The sequence below is a fragment of the Drosophila simulans genome, chromosome 3L (assembly GCF_016746395.2).
Source record: "Drosophila simulans strain w501 chromosome 3L, Prin_Dsim_3.1, whole genome shotgun sequence".
NCBI classification, from domain to species: Eukaryota; Metazoa; Arthropoda; class Insecta; order Diptera; family Drosophilidae; genus Drosophila; species Drosophila simulans.
The window spans coordinates 18,933,600-18,949,988 of record NC_052522.2 but is presented as its reverse complement, the minus strand read 5'-3'; the positions used below and the strand labels follow the sequence as shown (position 1 = coordinate 18,949,988).

Sequence of the window (16,389 nt, the reverse complement as noted above, 5' to 3'; positions counted from 1 at the left end):
TTAGCCAATCGAAAGCGGAAATCGGATATGAACAGCGATATTTTATCAGGACATTCGAAAAATGCGCAGATTAACTGAAATTAGAGTTAGTGATAACTAAAACAAATATGAATAATAAATTCATAATTAGTGCAACAGTATCAAGAGATTCCTATATACGATGGATCCTAGGGAAATGGTCAAAACCAACACATCAAATATTCGACTAACCATCTGAAAGTATGCTACTTTTTCATGACCACGCTGCACTCAACCTCTCAATTTTTTAATTCAATTGATAAGAACCAGGGGAGCTCCCCTTCCTCCCCCTCTCCACACACATTCAATTCAGTTTGCGGCTGCGATAAGCTGCCCACAAAAGCCGATTTGTCCCGCTGGTTCAGCATTCAGAATCCGCCGTCAGTTGATAATTGACTTGCGACTCGGCCAGTCAGTCGTTCCATCGATCCGGACACCTACCAAGTGAGTACCTTCTAGTGGAGATGCTATCAGTGGATCCGCTCTGCTGGGGATCTGAAAACAAAACTTTCCAGCCAGCAACCAGAGAACAGACGGTGCTGTTATCGCTCGATAAGAGTGGTATCAGCTCTTAATCAGTAATCCATAAATCTCCTCACGTTCTCCTCCGCCAGAACAACAATTCTCCATAGAAATAACCCTGGATCTTAACATGCCCCCCTAATATATAGTATTTAATTCAATCTCATGCTATTATGAACTATTTAACAACTCTTCTTTTATATTAAGTGGTATTAAGATACGAAAATATGGATCACTGATAACAACTGAATGCTATATGCAACTCTATTATTTACAAATTTATAATATATGTAAACATATTTATTTATTTATGCAGCATGTTGGCACACTTGAGAAATATTTCGAAGCTGGCGGTGCCGCGCCGCCTGGTTACCCAGTCCGCCAGCTACTCATCATCCTCATCATTTCTCATTGATCAGCCGGAGTACAGTTTCCTGAAAGAATTGGGACTGGAGCGCGACAATCCAGGTGTTTATTCGGGTCAGTGGCAAGGTCGTGGGCCATCCGTTACCAGCTATGATCCCGGAACTGGTCGACCGATTGCCAAAGTGCGTCAGGGAAATGTCCAGGAGCTCGAGCAGACCATCGGGCTGGCGGTGGAAGCCTACAAGCAGTGGCGACAGGTTCCAGCTCCCGTCCGCGGCGAAATAGTCCGCCAAATCGGCGATGAGCTGAGAAAGTACAAGGAACCCCTAGGAAAGCTCGTCTCCCTGGAGGTGGGCAAAATCTACAGCGAGGGACAGGGCGAGATTCAGGAGTTCATAGATATCTGCGACTATGCCGTTGGCCTCTCCAGGATTTACTCCGGCCAGCTGATCAACTCGGAGCGTGCGGATCACTCGATTTTGGAGGCCTGGCGTCCGCTGGGAGTGGTGGGCGTTATTTCGGCCTACAATTTCCCCAATGCTGTGTTCGGCTGGAATGCTGCTATCGCCCTAACCACCGGCAACAGTGTGCTGTGGAAGGGAGCTCCCAGCACTCCCTTGGTCTCGGTGGCGACCACGAAAATTGTGGCTGAAGTGCTGCGCAGGAACAATCTGCCGCCGGTGGTGGCTCTCTGCCAAGGAGGAACCGATGTGGGTCAGACCTTGGTGGCTGATAAGAGAGTTAACCTCGTTTCCTTCACCGGCAGCTGCCAGACTGGTCGGGATGTGGGCGTCGAAGTGCAGCGCAGATTTGGCAAGGTGATCCTCGAGTTAGGCGGTAATAATGCCCTAATCATTGATGAATCTGCCAACGTGAAGATGGCCCTGGACGCAGCACTCTTCGGCTGCATTGGCACCAGTGGTCAAAGATGCACCACCACCAGAAGGATTATTGTCCACGAAAAGCTGCACGATCAGTTCGTAAAGGAGCTGGTTGGTAAATACAAACAGCTAATTCCCAAGATTGGCCATCAGCTTGAAGCTCAAACCCTGGTGGGTCCCGTGCACACGCAACAAAACGTGGAGAACTACAAGGTGGCCATCGCGGAAGCGAAATCCTTAGGAGGAACGGTGGCCTTCGGAGGCAATGTCATCCAGAGGGATGGTTTTTACGTAGAGCCCACTGTGATCACTGGTTTGCCGCACGATGCCAGCGTTGTCCATCGCGAAACCTTTGCACCGATCGTGTACATCCTCAAAGCCAAAAACGTGGACCAGGCCATCGAATGGAACAATGAGGTGGAGCAGGGCTTATCCTCTGCCATTTTCACCGAAAACATCGGGCAGGCATTCAAGTGGATTGGAGCCAAGGGTTCCGATTGCGGTATCGTCAACATCAACACCACCACCAACGGCGCCGAGATTGGAGGAGCTTTCGGAGGCGAAAAGGCCACTGGAGGAGGTCGCGAGTCCGGATCGGATGCCTGGAAGCAGTATTGCAAGCGGGCCACCATTACAGTCAACCACTCCGGGGAATTGGCCTGCGCCCAGGGCGTTGTCTTCAATGTGGAGTAGATACCACATACGATAAATTTTAATGTGCTACAATTTTAAATACAAATACATATAATGTCCGAAACTAAATGCAACCGATAAAATTATTCCTATTCCTGACCGATTTCAAAGCGCCAGAAGTCCACCTCGATATCTTTCGACTTCTGCTTGTGGAACTTGTAGCTGGCGTCGATGTTGTACCGGAGTTCAGCGACCACAGAGCCGCGGGCGCCCCATTCCAGTGCCTTTTTCTGAATGTACGACCTGCGAATAATTAAAATCGATATTTAAATTGGCTTTGAAGTACTATTTCAAAGTTGTTTAGGTTTAACTATTCGAACAGCTCTTCTAAAAACAGGAAGGGGTCAAATAATAAGATACCCTTTTAATTAAAGAACTCATCCTCTCATAATGAGTAGCATATATATTTTGAAATATTTAATATTCATAGTTTCTCACTAAAATCTAAACTATTGATGAAACGTGCTGCATCTTATCCAAGTACTTTATGTGTAAAGCAGCTGCAGGCAGTTGGGACCGCTGCGGCAGCAGCCACCCGAGCAGACAGGAACCACTGCATCTCTGGGGATGCGGCGGCAGAGGTTCGGCGGACCGCGGTAGTCTTTTCGGAAGCAGAGTCTCTCGCACACTGTCCCGCCAGCGGACACTCGAATGGCGGTGAGGCGGCATTGGCCGCGGCCCAGGATCTGCGCTTCAGTGGACATGGAGGCCAGAAGAATCGCTAACACCACAGCGAGGATTGGCAGGCTACGTGAAGGGACCATCTTGCTGCTGACTTTTAGTTGCTATCTGTACCTTGTTGGTGTTTCTGCGGCGTTTTATAGTTGTGAGCAGCGCTCTTAACAAGACAACAACAATAGCATAAACAGCGGTAAGGAAGAACATTTACCAAAAAGCGGGCACAATTGTATCTCTTGTTTACTGTGCCAATAACAAAAGATTGCGCATCTGTTTATACCAGCAGATACTCTTGAAGTATAAATCTGCATATGTACATTCATATATTGAATATTGAATATCAATATATTTCAAAATATACCTATGTATAGACCACCAAGCATACTAGCTGAGTATCTGTTTAACTAAGAGTTCGCTTCCATTTAATGTAATTATTTAAAAGCTCAATACTTGCATTTACATTAAAAAAACAAGAGATAATGTTATATACCAGCCCTGGTATAAAATACGGGCTTTGCTAGGGAAAAATTCGAAAATTTCGTTAAATACGGATAGAAATCGGAAAGAAAATGATTAAAATAAGTTTCATCGAAACATTTTGGCAATGTTTGGGCTTGACACGGATAGTAATCCAAATTAAATCTTCCCTTTTCCTTTACGAGTATCGATTATAATTAATTTTATTTATGTATATAATTTTATATACAGACTTACCGTGTTGACGTCTTGTGGAGGGAGTAAACTGCTCTGTTGGCCAATCGTAGGGCCACCTCCAGAAACCGCATGTCCATGCCGGCATTGTGTTTCGTGCCGAATGGGGGGTTCATTAGCACCGTGTCGAAGGACTTCTCCCACTTGCTGCCGATCAGCTGCAGGACATCCGCCCGCACGCAGTCGACATTGGGTAGCTCCATCTCCACTACATTGCCCCTAAAGGTGTCCACGGCATCGCCGTCCAGTTCGAAGCCCACCGTAAGCTGTGCGCCCAGCAGAGTTGAAGCAATGCTGAGCATTCCGCAGCCGCAGCCCAGATCTCCGACCAGCTTTCCCTCGATGTCCTCGTGCTGCGACTGCATGTGATGGGCCATACAGGCAGCTATGTGCGGCGGAGTGGGGTACTGTTCCAACAGGATCTTGGGCTGTTCGAAACCATCAACGCCCTGAAGGTACTCCTCCAGTTTCCTCAGCTTCATCCGGGCCATTGCGGATCCGGCTATTTGCTGATACTGTGGCTGGGCGGTGCGTTTGGGGTGGTGGGCGTGGTCGCAGGCGACGGCAGCGGCTCCAGGCGAGGCAGCACGGGTATAAAGCTATTTCCAAAATACGAATCCTGAGGTATAAAGAAGCCCAAAGTCGTAGAGCTCGTTGGATTAAATGCAGAGCGGGCGGTGGATGTGGCATTAGTGGCAATGCCCACGCCCGCCTGGAAGTCTGGATTCACTGTCGTCGGCTGTCCCAGCAACTGGGGTGCGGGCATCTACGATAGAAGTCCAGGTAAACACATTTTCCAATCGGCATGTTCCCAACGAACTCACCTGGTTCGGCGGACTCAGGCCAAGGTTTATGATCCCGCCCGCTAGCAACTGCTTCTTCGTCTGGATCTCCTCGAGTATCTTGCGGTTCGTCTCGGCTTGCTGGGCACTTGTGGTGGGAAAAGCCATCAAATAAACTAGTAAAGTCGGAACTATATGAAAAACTTCTTGGAGACTGCTGCTTCTGCCGCTGCCTTTGGCATTTTGCGAGCAGTGTGGTCACACTGGCGAGTACTGTAGTGTGGCGCAAATAGTAGGGGTAATCTAACTCAACCAAATGTGTGAATATTCTTAATTGAAAGCAAACCATCTGCAAACCATGCGAATATTGAATTTGTGTTTTATATATATAAATTGTATTTTCAACAAATCAAATATTTAAAATATGGGTGGGTTATATGGGTTAAGTTTGCAGTATTTTTAGCATAGCTCGATTTGGTCACTCTGTAAATCCTACAACGTGAGCAGACAACAACAAAGTTGCATGTTTATTTGGAATATTCACAAACAAACATACAATTTGCCAGCTAAGTAATCTTTGCAAATAATTCTTAATTTGCGCGCAATCCGTGTAAACAAGTGAAGCAACATGAGTATGAGCGACGACGACCGCGACATAGACATCGAAAGTGACGTAAGCAAGGCGCAGAGGAATATACTCATACGTGTGCTTAATATTGATTTTAATGCCGAATTAACGACTTTTTAGGAGGATGGGGACTCGGACACTGGCTTGGGATCCTCGCGACACACGAACACCGCTAATTTCACCCAGGTGACTATCCATCAGGCATAAACTAAGTGGGAAAAAGCGACTGCGCACATTGCCTTTTGTTGATAAACAGAACGCACACGTGTTGTTGTTGCTGTTACAGAAGCGTGATTACTTTACAGCAGAGTTCACAGCAATAGGATTCGTAATCGAAAATAATCTCAGAGGGACCTAATATATTATATATTACTATTTACTAACTTACGTTTTTATTCCTATGGTTTTGAGACTATTTCGTTCACTTTTCGTTATTACTATGCTGAGCTCTGCTGTATTTGCGATGGAATTTCCTATATGCTAATTTTTATGTTTGTTTCAAGGCCGAAAAGCGGGCGCACCACAACGCTTTGGAGCGAAGGCGGCGCGATCACATCAAGGAGAGCTTCACCAACCTGCGAGAGGCGGTGCCCACACTCAAGGGCGAAAAGGTAATCCAAAAGAGCAACAGGTCGGGCTCACTTTCTGCCAAGAAAATCCCATAAGTCATACCAGTTCGTTTTTTCTCAAAGTTCAAAGTTCGAAGTATCAAAAAAATGTAGACCCTGTGCGATAAAGCTAATTAGAAATAATAAATAAATTAATAATATATATCTTCATCCGATTACAGGCGAGTCGAGCTCAAATCCTGAAAAAGACCACCGAATGCATACAGACAATGAGGCGGAAGATCAGTGAAAACCAGAAAGACATCGAAGAGATCAGGAAACAAAACAACATACTAGCTAAGCAGAGTGAGCAACTACTACAGGTTATTAATTAACTTCCAGCTAAGATACTTTATATACTTTTCAGTTCGAGCCCTGGAGAGTCAAAATGGGGATCAGTTCACCGAATATCTAAGCGATGAGGAAGTGGGCAGCGAAGAGGCCGACGACGATGACCTCGACCAGGACTTCAGTAGAAGCAATAAAAAGATGAAGACCTTCCACGCATAGCCGCTGGTCCAGCCCGAAGTGCTGCTTACAGGCGTGTTCCGGTTTTCATTTTCACCGACATTCTGAATTCTTACATACGTGGATTAAGTTCAACTTTGAGTTGTGTTATACGAAAGCAATAGCCCTCGAAAAGTTGTGAAGGAAACGGTTCCAAATTCGAATTAAAGCCACTTCAATCACACTATGTGGAAATGAGAACAGTAACAAGTCCGATAATCATAATCATCATTAGCTGTAAACCCAAAATGTAACCCACCCAATCGACCTTAATTTGTATGCGTGCGTCTTTTGTACTTTCAACAAATTGTCACTCTCTGCGCAAAGAATAAAGTAGTAAGTACATATTTTAGAAAAAAAGGGGCTTCTTATTGATGAATTCTATTATGGAAATTGGACCAATTGAGTAACAGGTTTTTATCCTAATTGCAATACTAAATGTGTGCTGTTCTTTAGGAAGTTTATAAATTATTGGCATTTTATGCGACTATAATATGATTTTTAGGTTTAGATAAAATCAGCAATTTTTGGAAGTAATTTGATCACTTGATACTGGAACCTTCCCCTATTTGTCTGTATATCTTGATTTAATCTCCTCTTGCTGAAGAGATTTTAACGTACGTATCTGTCTTTCTAATATTGGTTTGAACTTAAAAAATATATTTAACTTTATGTTTTCAGGTCAAAAGTGAACCGCATTCCGAACCAAATACAACCTTCCACTACACTAAACAATACAAATATGTGGGTATATATTTTATAAAATTACCAACAACTACTTGAACTTGAGGGTTATCCAAAGAATGAAGAAAACGACGAGGACGAAGAGGAACATGTAGCACATCTGGCGAGCACCACCGCCCTGTTTGGCCAGTCGCACCACCCGTGTCATCGTATTGCCCAGAAATCCACTCGTCCGGTCCATGTCGTCGTCAATGCCGCGCAGCAGTTTGTCCTGGTAGCGCACCTCATTGCCTATATCGATGGTGAGGGACTTCAGGGCACCGATCTTCTGCTTCAGCTCCTCCGCCGCCTGCTCGTTTTCCGCCTCCAAGGCGTCGTGGCTCGCGGGATGGGGCCCTGATGGGTGCTGGTTTAGTGGCTGGTACGGGTAATTGTTGCGGCGCATACTGCTCCCCGAGTGTGCCAGTTTGGCATCCGGATTGCTGCAGATTGGGTGAATTTAACGAAATAAATACAATGTTCACAAATCTCAGTTTCGATCAAGTGACACGTAAACGTAAACATCTAATCTCACCCAGCGGCAGAACAGCTGTTGGGATAGGCGCTTCTTGGCTCAAACTCTGTGGCTGACTGAGCATTGACCCTTGACCTCGTGTTTTGATTTCCAGAATCGGTTGACTAATGCTTCTACTTAATAAACGAAACTTTTTAAATTCTCATGCAATTCAATTTCTTGTCTCCGAGCAATGTGACCAAAACGGAGTAGCAAATTAATTCCGTAGCAATGCGTGTACAGACTTTACGATTTTCAATTAACCCATTGCTTGCCAATACGTTTATAATATCGTAAGTCCTTTCTCTAAGTTTCCGAAATTTACTAAATATTATATATATTTAAATATTTATTTTAAGACTTTATAATAATTTAATTAGGGTCATCGGGACGCGGCGAGACGGAGGGACACACAGCGGAACAGTCGGCGGGATAGGGTCGTCGGGACATGGTCGTCAGGACACTTCGGTGGGACAGTCGGTGGAACGGTCGGTTAAAATTCACCTCCAAATAACGAAAATATAAACAAATAAAAACGTCCCCATGTTCCAATATCCACCGTTCCTCCATTGCCGCTAACTGATCTTCGTTAATTTGAGGAGCTTGAAAAGTATAAAGTCCTCAATATGCTCAACTACATATACATATATTTACACTATTTAGTGGTATAAAATTTGTATTAATTTCAGTAGTTCATGATATAGTACATACTGTAGAATATGTGTAAGAATTATTAGTTTGTTATATATAATACAAACACAATTTTAGTTAAATATTAGTAAAATAGTAAATAGGTAACCGAAACATTTTGGTTTTATATGTGTATTTACTGTAAGCGTTCATGAAAATATGGGACAAATGTTAAATATGTCAAAGAATTATTTAATAACAATGAATAAAATACTGTGATTAGCAATTCGTTTTAATATGCAAACAATTTTAATAAAATATAACTAAAGCACGTTTTTAGTAAAATAGATAGTAAAAACATTTATTGTCTTAGTGTGGATCTTAAATACTCATTTTTAAATGTTAGAAGCAGTGGGTTAATCCGTGTGTCTATTACTGTTATAGTCGGGTAATTTCAATGGTCCCGCCTACGGCCACACTGCTCCAGTGTTAGTAACTTAACTTTAGGTAATTTTGGCCACAATTTGGCATGCCGCTCTCGATTTTGTTGCTCCCACTCGCTTTCAACAACTGGCCGTGAAATCAATAAGCATCAAATATTCAAGTTCGTGCGGTGGCAAGTGCGTCATTTTCGAGTTCACTGGTTCGCCGAGATAATGCGACCTTTGCATTTGCATTTTCATTGACCCTGACCAAGTGCACTCGTTTGTTGTTGTTGCTGTTGCTCTTTCCGCTGCTCTTCCTCTTGTCTTAATCAGCCTCCCCCCCTGCCCCGCGACGCTCTCCTTTGATGATCAAAAAACAATCAGTTTGCGTAATATGCGCCAATGACAACAGCAACAATTACGGCGTGATAAGGATTGGAGCGCAATAACCCAGCGAATCGAATCACGCGAGTAGAGTTCACTGATAGCACTGCAACTCTTTTCCCTTCCAGATTTAGCATGACGGAATTCGAGGAGGACTTGCCCCACAACGGCCTGATGGACGTGATCGCATCGGGAGTGGGCGTTCCCGTGGAGGCACTCCGGCTGCTCCTCACCATTCTGGCCGGTAAGATGCCACAGCAGCAGTGCTTTTGAAAAGGGACACTATACTTAAAGTATCTTAAAGTCAAGCGATTTCGTGAAGATATGTTCTATGGATATTTATATATTTAGCATATCGTGCAAATTCATTGCACATATATGTAGGTTATATGTATGCACAGGTGTTTATAAATTATGTACCTATCATTGAAGAGTGTGTTATTTTTGTTCTTCCCACATTTTTCGTCCAAAGTCATATATAACTTTTATGGTTTTAATTTATATGCTTATATAGTAATAATAGGATTGTTACTTTTCTAATCCTAAGTATTAAAAACTTATGATTACTAAAGTTCTTAAATAAATTACGAAGCCCTTTAAAATTGTACCATGACTCCCAAAATTCCATGAAAATGTGACTCATTCCTATTAGATAGGGTTTTGATAACAGTCAGGCTATGCAAAAACGTAAGCCAACTAAATCTAATAGAATCGTAGTAAGGTGAAAATATTTACTGCCTGATCTAAACTTTTAATTTATAAATCAATCCAACTAATGTACATCATTTGTTTTAGGTTATCCGGTGGCAGCATTTTATCAAAAGTTTCTTGCTGTTATTGCCGATAAAACAGTGCATCACATGTTCTTTGCCGGATGCGGCGCTGGATTGTGTTACTTCAACTATGGCCGCGACACATATCACTCACTGATAGCCATCCTGACCACCTATTTCTTGGTACTCCTCCTGCGAAAGAAGACGCAGATATTTCTGGCCATTAACTTCATATTCCATATGAGCTACCTGCTGCTGGGATATTTCTACACGTCCAGCAATGATTACGATATTCTGTGGACAATGCCGCACTGCATTTTGGTTCTCCGAATGATTGGCTATGGTTTCGACATCACCGACGGCCTGAAAGAGGAGTCGGAATTGTCTAAGGACCAAAAAGAAACTGCTCTGAAGGAACCGCCCTCTCTGCTTGAGCTCCTGGCATTTTCCTATTTCCCCAGTGGATTTTTGGTTGGACCGCAGTTCCCATTCCGCCGGTATAAGGCCTTTGTCGATGGCCAATTCCGTCAGCACGAAGGAAACGTGGAGGCCGGCGTTCGTCGCTTTGGAGCTGGTGCGTTCTATCTGATTGTGTGTCAAGTGGGATTGAGATATCTGCCCGATTCGTACTTCCTCACCCCGGAGTTTGCGCAAGTTTCGTTCGTCAAGAGGATTTATTTCCTCGGCTTCTGGGCCAAATTCAGTCTGTACAAGTACATATCATGCTGGCTGCTCACCGAGGGAGCCCTCATTTGCATTGGTCTGACCTACAAGGGCGAGGATAAGAACGGTCAGCCCGATTGGTCGGGCTGCAGCAATGTGAAGCTAAAGCTGCTGGAGACCGGAAACACCATGGAGCACTACGTTCAAAGCTTCAATGTAAACACGAACCAATGGGTTGGACAGTATATCTACAAGCGACTCAAGTTCCTCAACAACCGCACGATCAGCTATGGCGCGGCTTTGGGTTTCTTGGCGATCTGGCATGGATACCACAGCGGTTACTACATGACATTCCTCATGGAATACATGGTTGTGAGCACCGAAAAACAAGTGAGTACTCAATTCGTTGGTAAAACGGAAGTGAATTAAGCAGTAGGGTACTTATTTGGTATCTTCAAATCGGTTAAATATTATACAACCGGCTAATAAAAAGCCAAGCAAAGCATATCTTTATCAATCCTCACAATCACAAACTAATCTGTTTCCTCACCCCTTTTTTAGATAACCCGTTTCTACACCAAAGTGGTGTTGCCCCAGTGGGGCCACATTCTGAACAACTCGGACATTTACAAACTGCTTTATTTCATCACCCTGAAGTCGTACAACGTTGTGTACATGGGCTGGTGCCTCACAGCATTTGTGTTTCTGAAATACGAACGCTGGATCGTCGTGTACGGAGCGGTCAACTACTATGGATTCACTTTCCTAGTACTCTGGGCTGCCTTCTATCATACCTACAATCACTTTTTCCGGAGCAGTTCCCGGAAACTAGCTGGAGAGGATCAGAAGTTGCAGGACAACAACACGGACAAGCTCGTAGAGGAAAAGAAACCAGAAGATAAGAAGTCTGAGTAGGATTGAAGCAATGGGAGGAAGCGACTGGCAGTTATCAAAATTTTTGGTTTGCCTTGACAATTGTTTGGAATTGGTTTTTTACACATAATCGAATTGTTCTTACTAACCAAATAAGAAGATTACCAAATAACGAGCCACAATGTAATTAGAGATTTGTTAACTAGCTATTGAAACACAATTTTCACATATATATATATATATTGTCTGCCTAGTCAAGGAGGAGTCATCCCCAAGTATGCAGTGTGTATTTTGGCGATAAGATACTGTTTTATCTTGCCTAAGAACATATTCTCAGTCGTATATATATATATATATATATTATATGAAATTGTAAATTGTATAAGTGTTTAAACATGTTTAGTTCAACTAGGAGCTAGACAGATCACTCAAGACTATAACGATACACCAGGGTCTTTGAAAATCAAACAAATTCATTTATTGAAACGGGAGCAGGGCTCAAGGAGACTAACTAAGCCATAAAGACAGTTTTATACCAATGTAAAGATGATGCGACGATATATTTTGATATGCTCACGCTAAGTTTTAATGTCAGTAAATTGAAATGCGAAATAAATGCAATGAAATTATTTTTAGGTAAAAGACGCGTGGCTGTTTTTCTAGTTATTTCGTAAGATAGCATAAACTAGAAACTTATGAGAAATGCTGAAGTTGGAATCGAATCACATTAAGTTCATTTCTCCGTTTTGTTGATTATTAATTATAATTTTGCATGCTTCCAAACGAAATTTGTAAGTTCTTAATTGAAAAATTCGTACTATCTTGATTCTTTTGCATAACGCATTTTACGCATAAGAACGCATTTTACCTTTTAAAGTTAATTGAATATTTTTCGAAATTATGAAACCATTAAACTTCGACCCAAAATGCTGATAATGGTTTATTTTATCGTTATAAAACCATGACCAAAATAATAGCTATTTAATTTAATCATAGATACAAGGAAACTTATTTATTGATCATAAAATAGTCGAGAATGTACTGGGAGGTTGCTGCGATAACAGTTCGGACTCTAGTGCTCCATGGGCTGGGCATCTCCACCGCCGCCCTCCACGCGACGCTTTGCTCCGCCTCCAGCGGCCGGGTCCCTTTCCACCTCCTCGGTAATTTCGCTGAACATGTAGTCATCCTGGTACTCCTTGAGGATCTTGCTCGAGCGATTCTCGTCCAGGAAGAGCGAGTAGACCTTCTTCACATCCTCGGTATTGACTTCGGTGGCCTTGCGGCGACGACAGACCAAGTTGGCTGTGGTAATCAGTTGGATGGCGTAGCGCAAACTGGTATCTGTGGCGATGCGTGTGAGAATGGTCAGGGCATCCGGGTGCATGATGCAGTCCTCCTCCTCGCAGCGAATCTTCAGAATCTCCTTAACCTCCTTCTCGGAATACGGTACAGTGCGTATGATGATCATGCGATCGAGTAGATCAATGGGAATGCCGTGCGGACTGCGGTAGTTGGTGCCCCTAATGCGAGTGATGCCGCGGTTGGTGGCCATCACCACCACCGGAGCCATGTCCGATTCCAGGGCGCGATTTAGGAAGGAGAAGCACTCAATGTCCAGCATGTGCACCTCGTCTATGAAGAGTACTCCCGGGTTTATCTCAGCTTTTCCCTCCTCGCGCCACTCGAGAACCTTGTTGTTGATCTGATCGCGAACCTCCTGCTTGATCTCGCCAGTATCGCCGGAGAACAGGGCCAGGAACCCGTGGGTGCGACTATTGATTACATCGATCTCGTGTAGGGTCACAGTGTGCACCACCTCCTTGCGTTTCTGAAGCTCCCCCTCGGGGCATTGGACGAATCTGGTCTGGGCGCCAGTGGCGTCGTAGTCCCTGGCTCTGGTGAAGCTGCGGCCCAGCTTGTTGACCTTTCCGGACGCCTTGTCGATGGTGATCACATCGCCAGCCTGGATCTTCTCTTTCATGAAGCACTCGATGATCTTGTTGCCCAGATCGTAGTTGGTTTCCATCTCTGTGGTCTTGAGCGTGACCTTGCCCACCTTCTGCCCGGTACCCGAGGCGGGGCGTTCGATCTGGATCTCCACCACTTCGCCCTCGATGATCTCGGTTTCCTCCTTGATGCGAACGCCAATGCTCTTGCGCAGTGCCTGTGACAGAGCCTCGGTCTTGCTCATCTCCAGCGAGTATATCTCCGATCCGGACATGCTAGTGAATGGGGTCTCGGTGCCCAGAGCCTGCGCCATTCCCACAGCAATGGCCGTCTTGCCGGTACTAGGCTCCCCGGCCAAAAGGATACATCTTCCGGCGATCTTGCCCTCGCGAACCATCTGCACCACAACGCCGGCGGCGCGGCGGGCATCCTTCTGGCCCACCATTCCCTGGGATACCAGGCGAGCCTCCAGCACATCGTCCAATCCCAATCCGCGGATGTGCGAATGGGCGCCAATGCGCTCGATGCGAGTCACGTCGCGAACCTCGATTTTCTCGGTCTCGGCCATCTTGTGCTTTTGATTCTGTTTGCTGTATAACTGATCGGGAGTTGTACTCTTGTGCGATTTTTTCAGTGGCTCACTGGTTGTTTACTGGGCTTAAATAAGTTGCTAAGCACAAAATTCGTATATGAAATTGCCGGCCTGCTTGGAGTAGTGTTGAAAGTACGAGGATTATACAGCACTGTAAGCACAGCACATGCTGTCAGTGATGGCAGCGTGGGAGAACATTCGCTAGCGGCAGCTAGGTATATTATTTTTATTAAAATTATAACAGCTGCTAAATATGATACAATTTAATTAATTTTAGGCAATTTGCTTGGCCTTAGTTTAGGAAACCAAGATTATATACCCATTTACCCAAATATTATCCTTAACTGTGCGGTTACTTCTTATTGTTATTTATTTAGTTGCACTTGCTTTCAAGTTTTAGCCGTACTACTAGCTATTTCTGAAAATGTGCAGATGCAACATAAAAAGCTAAAGCTGTAAATAACAGAGATGTTAACGTGCGCATGCTAACACAGCTGTTCGAAAACGCGTTAGTGTAATTCATATTTTGCCTATCCGCCGACATTTAACCGATCCGATTTATTTATGTTCTTTTTGAAATAAAAATAAAGCCAAACGATGTCCTTTCTAGCGCAAACTATGCGCCAAATGCTGCGCCAAGTGCCCAACCGAAGTTTGTTAACGGCAGGTAAGTGAATATTGAATAGCATCGATGTAAACAATGTGACATAACCAGGTCCCAATGAAATCCCATTCTTTTGTAGGTGCCATGCGTCCACTGAGCATATCGCCGGTAATTGGACAGCAAAACAAGCCGGCGACGGAATCGGTGGATATATCTGCCATAGCCAAGGATCAGCAGAAGGAGTGCCTAAGTATCTGCGAGCGCATCAACCGGCAGGTGCAAAAATCCGAGCAGGGACGACTCTTCGCGGTTGTCCACCTGTGCGGCAAGCAATTCAAAGTAACTCCAGGAGATATCATCCTAGTGGAGGGCTACTGGCCGCCAACGATAGGCGACGAGATCAGCCTGGATAAGGTGCTGCTGGCCGGTGCCCGCGACTTTACGCTCGTGGGAAGGCCCATTCTGGAGCCCGGACTAGTCTCGGTGAAGGCCACCATCGTGGAGAAGACGCTCAGCCACACGAAGACGCACTTCAGGAAGAAGCGCAGGAAGCAGTACATGCGCATCAACTTCCAGCGATCCCCGCACACCATGGTCCGGATCAATTCCATCGAACTGGCTCGTCCAGTGGACGGAATTGGCGAGGAGGAGCCTTCATCGAGGCGCTTGTTTTAGTTTAAAATGCTGTTGATCACGAAAAATAAAACAAATTTTTGGAAGGTAATTAAGAAAACCCAAGGCAACGGCTTATCACTTTGAACTTAAAAGAGGATAACTTTATTCAAATGCTGATTTTTGATATTTAATGTTTAATTTCTAAAACTGTTGAAACTTTTCAAGTGATATTTATACAATCGCCCTTGATTCATTAATAATAAATGTCATAAAAGTGGAACATCCGCATGACTTTGTTACAATCCAGGTTATTAAGAAAAATATCCATTTGGTAATTGATTGTTCTAATTATCTTATCACAAAAATCAATTGTAAGCGTTAGTTTGGTTTTACTGCAGTCACTGATATTAGTTTAAATAGTACATATAATTTGGAATATTTTAAACTTATATTAATTTTTAAAATATGCAAAAATTAGTATGATTGTTAGGATGAATTCCAGCACGCTGGTTTCAAAGTTTTCGCAATTTATTTTTTCTAGCAATTTTGAAAACCAAGCAAATGCTTTACCAATTTCCATTCCAATTTTTGCCTAGTGGAATTTTGCACATATTGCCCTTCTGTCGTTGCTTTTTGTCTTTCCATTAGAAATTCCACTTTCATCTTGATTCAATGACTGTGCCCGACAGTATTTACCCAAAACGGCAACCTAGTTCGGAATACGAGCCACCCAGCTCCCGACTTTTGCACCGCGACAAAGGAGAGGCGCCTGCTCTAATGAAGCCACCAGTAGAACCACTGCAATTTTAATGACAACCTTTTATCGCCCATGATGTTGTTGCCATCTTTCATTAAAAGACGTCGCTGCACCACCCAACCAACCAACCTAGCCAGGTCGGAACCACCCAACCAGGCAGCCCAACCACGATTTATAACCTATGGACATGGCTCACATGGGATGCCTGCTGTTTTCTTTATCAGCAGATGTAAGTTGCTCCCGAGTCGGCGGCTGTCGTATTTGTTTACGCTGCTCTTTCACTTTTCACTAACCAAAGGCGTTTACTTTTTAGCCTTTGCCTGGTAAAGCTGCTTTTGCTTTTCCCTGGCCCCATTTTCCAGTTTGGCCTTTCCGGTTTCAGTTGGGCGGGGCCGCGGGGGAAATGGAAATTGAAAGAACACGCGAGGTCAAAGAATTCCACTTTGATTGGGCCTGCGGGTTAAATTTATTGCAGTTAAACTATTTTTATAT

The 16,389-nt window shown here is 44.1% G+C and overlaps 9 protein-coding genes across 11 annotated transcripts; 4 read left to right on the top strand and 5 right to left on the bottom strand.

Moving 5' to 3' along the window:
• Window positions 1-357: 357 nt before the first annotated feature.
• Window positions 358-2,549, top strand: LOC6738663 (putative aldehyde dehydrogenase family 7 member A1 homolog). The gene is made up of 2 exons (XM_016169262.2): window positions 358-462; window positions 857-2,549. Exon 2 carries the CDS (start codon window positions 858-860, stop codon window positions 2,478-2,480), a length of 1,623 nt encoding a protein of 540 aa, XP_016032485.1. The 5' UTR covers window positions 358-462; window position 857; the 3' UTR covers window positions 2,481-2,549.
• LOC6738662 (rRNA N6-adenosine-methyltransferase METTL5) lies at window positions 2,478-4,360 on the bottom strand. The gene is made up of 2 exons (XM_016171717.2): window positions 3,873-4,360; window positions 2,478-2,723 (listed from the first exon to the last, which is right to left on the bottom strand). The coding sequence occupies exons 1-2, from the start codon at window positions 4,358-4,360 to the stop codon at window positions 2,570-2,572; spliced, it is 642 nt and encodes a 213-aa protein (XP_016032483.1). The 3' UTR covers window positions 2,478-2,569.
• Window positions 2,872-3,305, bottom strand: LOC27207677. Its single transcript, XM_016183365.3, has one exon. It carries the CDS (start codon window positions 3,242-3,244, stop codon window positions 2,966-2,968), a length of 279 nt encoding a protein of 92 aa, XP_016032484.1. The 5' UTR covers window positions 3,245-3,305; the 3' UTR covers window positions 2,872-2,965.
• Window positions 4,361-4,371: 11 nt separating the features above from the next.
• LOC6738661 (SOSS complex subunit C homolog) lies at window positions 4,372-4,949 on the bottom strand. The gene is made up of 2 exons (XM_002085427.4): window positions 4,694-4,949; window positions 4,372-4,635 (listed from the first exon to the last, which is right to left on the bottom strand). The coding sequence occupies exons 1-2, from the start codon at window positions 4,817-4,819 to the stop codon at window positions 4,372-4,374; spliced, it is 390 nt and encodes a 129-aa protein (XP_002085463.1). The 5' UTR covers window positions 4,820-4,949.
• Window positions 4,950-5,093: 144 nt separating this feature from the next.
• LOC6738660 (protein max) lies at window positions 5,094-6,754 on the top strand. Its single transcript, XM_002085426.4, has 5 exons — window positions 5,094-5,324; window positions 5,400-5,465; window positions 5,783-5,890; window positions 6,070-6,193; window positions 6,255-6,754. Exons 1-5 carry the CDS (start codon window positions 5,280-5,282, stop codon window positions 6,395-6,397), a joined length of 486 nt encoding a protein of 161 aa, XP_002085462.1. The 5' UTR covers window positions 5,094-5,279; the 3' UTR covers window positions 6,398-6,754.
• A 363-nt stretch (window positions 6,755-7,117) lies between these two features.
• Window positions 7,118-7,858, bottom strand: LOC6738659 (BET1 homolog). The gene is made up of 2 exons (XM_016171716.2): window positions 7,653-7,858; window positions 7,118-7,560 (listed from the first exon to the last, which is right to left on the bottom strand). Exon 2 carries the CDS (start codon window positions 7,521-7,523, stop codon window positions 7,170-7,172), a length of 354 nt encoding a protein of 117 aa, XP_016032482.1. The 5' UTR covers window positions 7,524-7,560; window positions 7,653-7,858; the 3' UTR covers window positions 7,118-7,169.
• Window positions 7,859-8,675: 817 nt separating this feature from the next.
• LOC6738658 (lysophospholipid acyltransferase 5) lies at window positions 8,676-12,023 on the top strand. Of its 3 annotated transcripts, none has more exons than XM_016169263.2 (4): window positions 8,676-8,768; window positions 9,199-9,314; window positions 9,866-10,896; window positions 11,068-12,023. In XM_016169263.2, the coding sequence occupies exons 2-4, from the start codon at window positions 9,206-9,208 to the stop codon at window positions 11,419-11,421; spliced, it is 1,494 nt and encodes a 497-aa protein (XP_016032479.1). In that variant the 5' UTR covers window positions 8,676-8,768; window positions 9,199-9,205; the 3' UTR covers window positions 11,422-12,023. The 3 variants fall into 3 exon arrangements, with proteins under 3 accessions (XP_016032479.1, XP_016032481.1, XP_016032480.1); XM_016169265.3 differs by having other exon boundaries at window positions 8,717-8,865; XM_016169264.3 differs by having other exon boundaries at window positions 8,717-8,881.
• A 271-nt stretch (window positions 12,024-12,294) lies between these two features.
• Window positions 12,295-14,081, bottom strand: LOC6738657 (ruvB-like helicase 2). The gene has a single exon (XM_002085423.4). It carries the CDS (start codon window positions 13,895-13,897, stop codon window positions 12,452-12,454), a length of 1,446 nt encoding a protein of 481 aa, XP_002085459.1. The 5' UTR covers window positions 13,898-14,081; the 3' UTR covers window positions 12,295-12,451.
• A 323-nt stretch (window positions 14,082-14,404) lies between these two features.
• On the top strand, window positions 14,405-15,420 carry LOC6738656 (39S ribosomal protein L21, mitochondrial). The gene is made up of 2 exons (XM_002085422.4): window positions 14,405-14,588; window positions 14,665-15,420. The coding sequence occupies exons 1-2, from the start codon at window positions 14,519-14,521 to the stop codon at window positions 15,198-15,200; spliced, it is 606 nt and encodes a 201-aa protein (XP_002085458.2). The 5' UTR covers window positions 14,405-14,518; the 3' UTR covers window positions 15,201-15,420.
• Window positions 15,421-16,389: the final 969 nt, after the last annotated feature.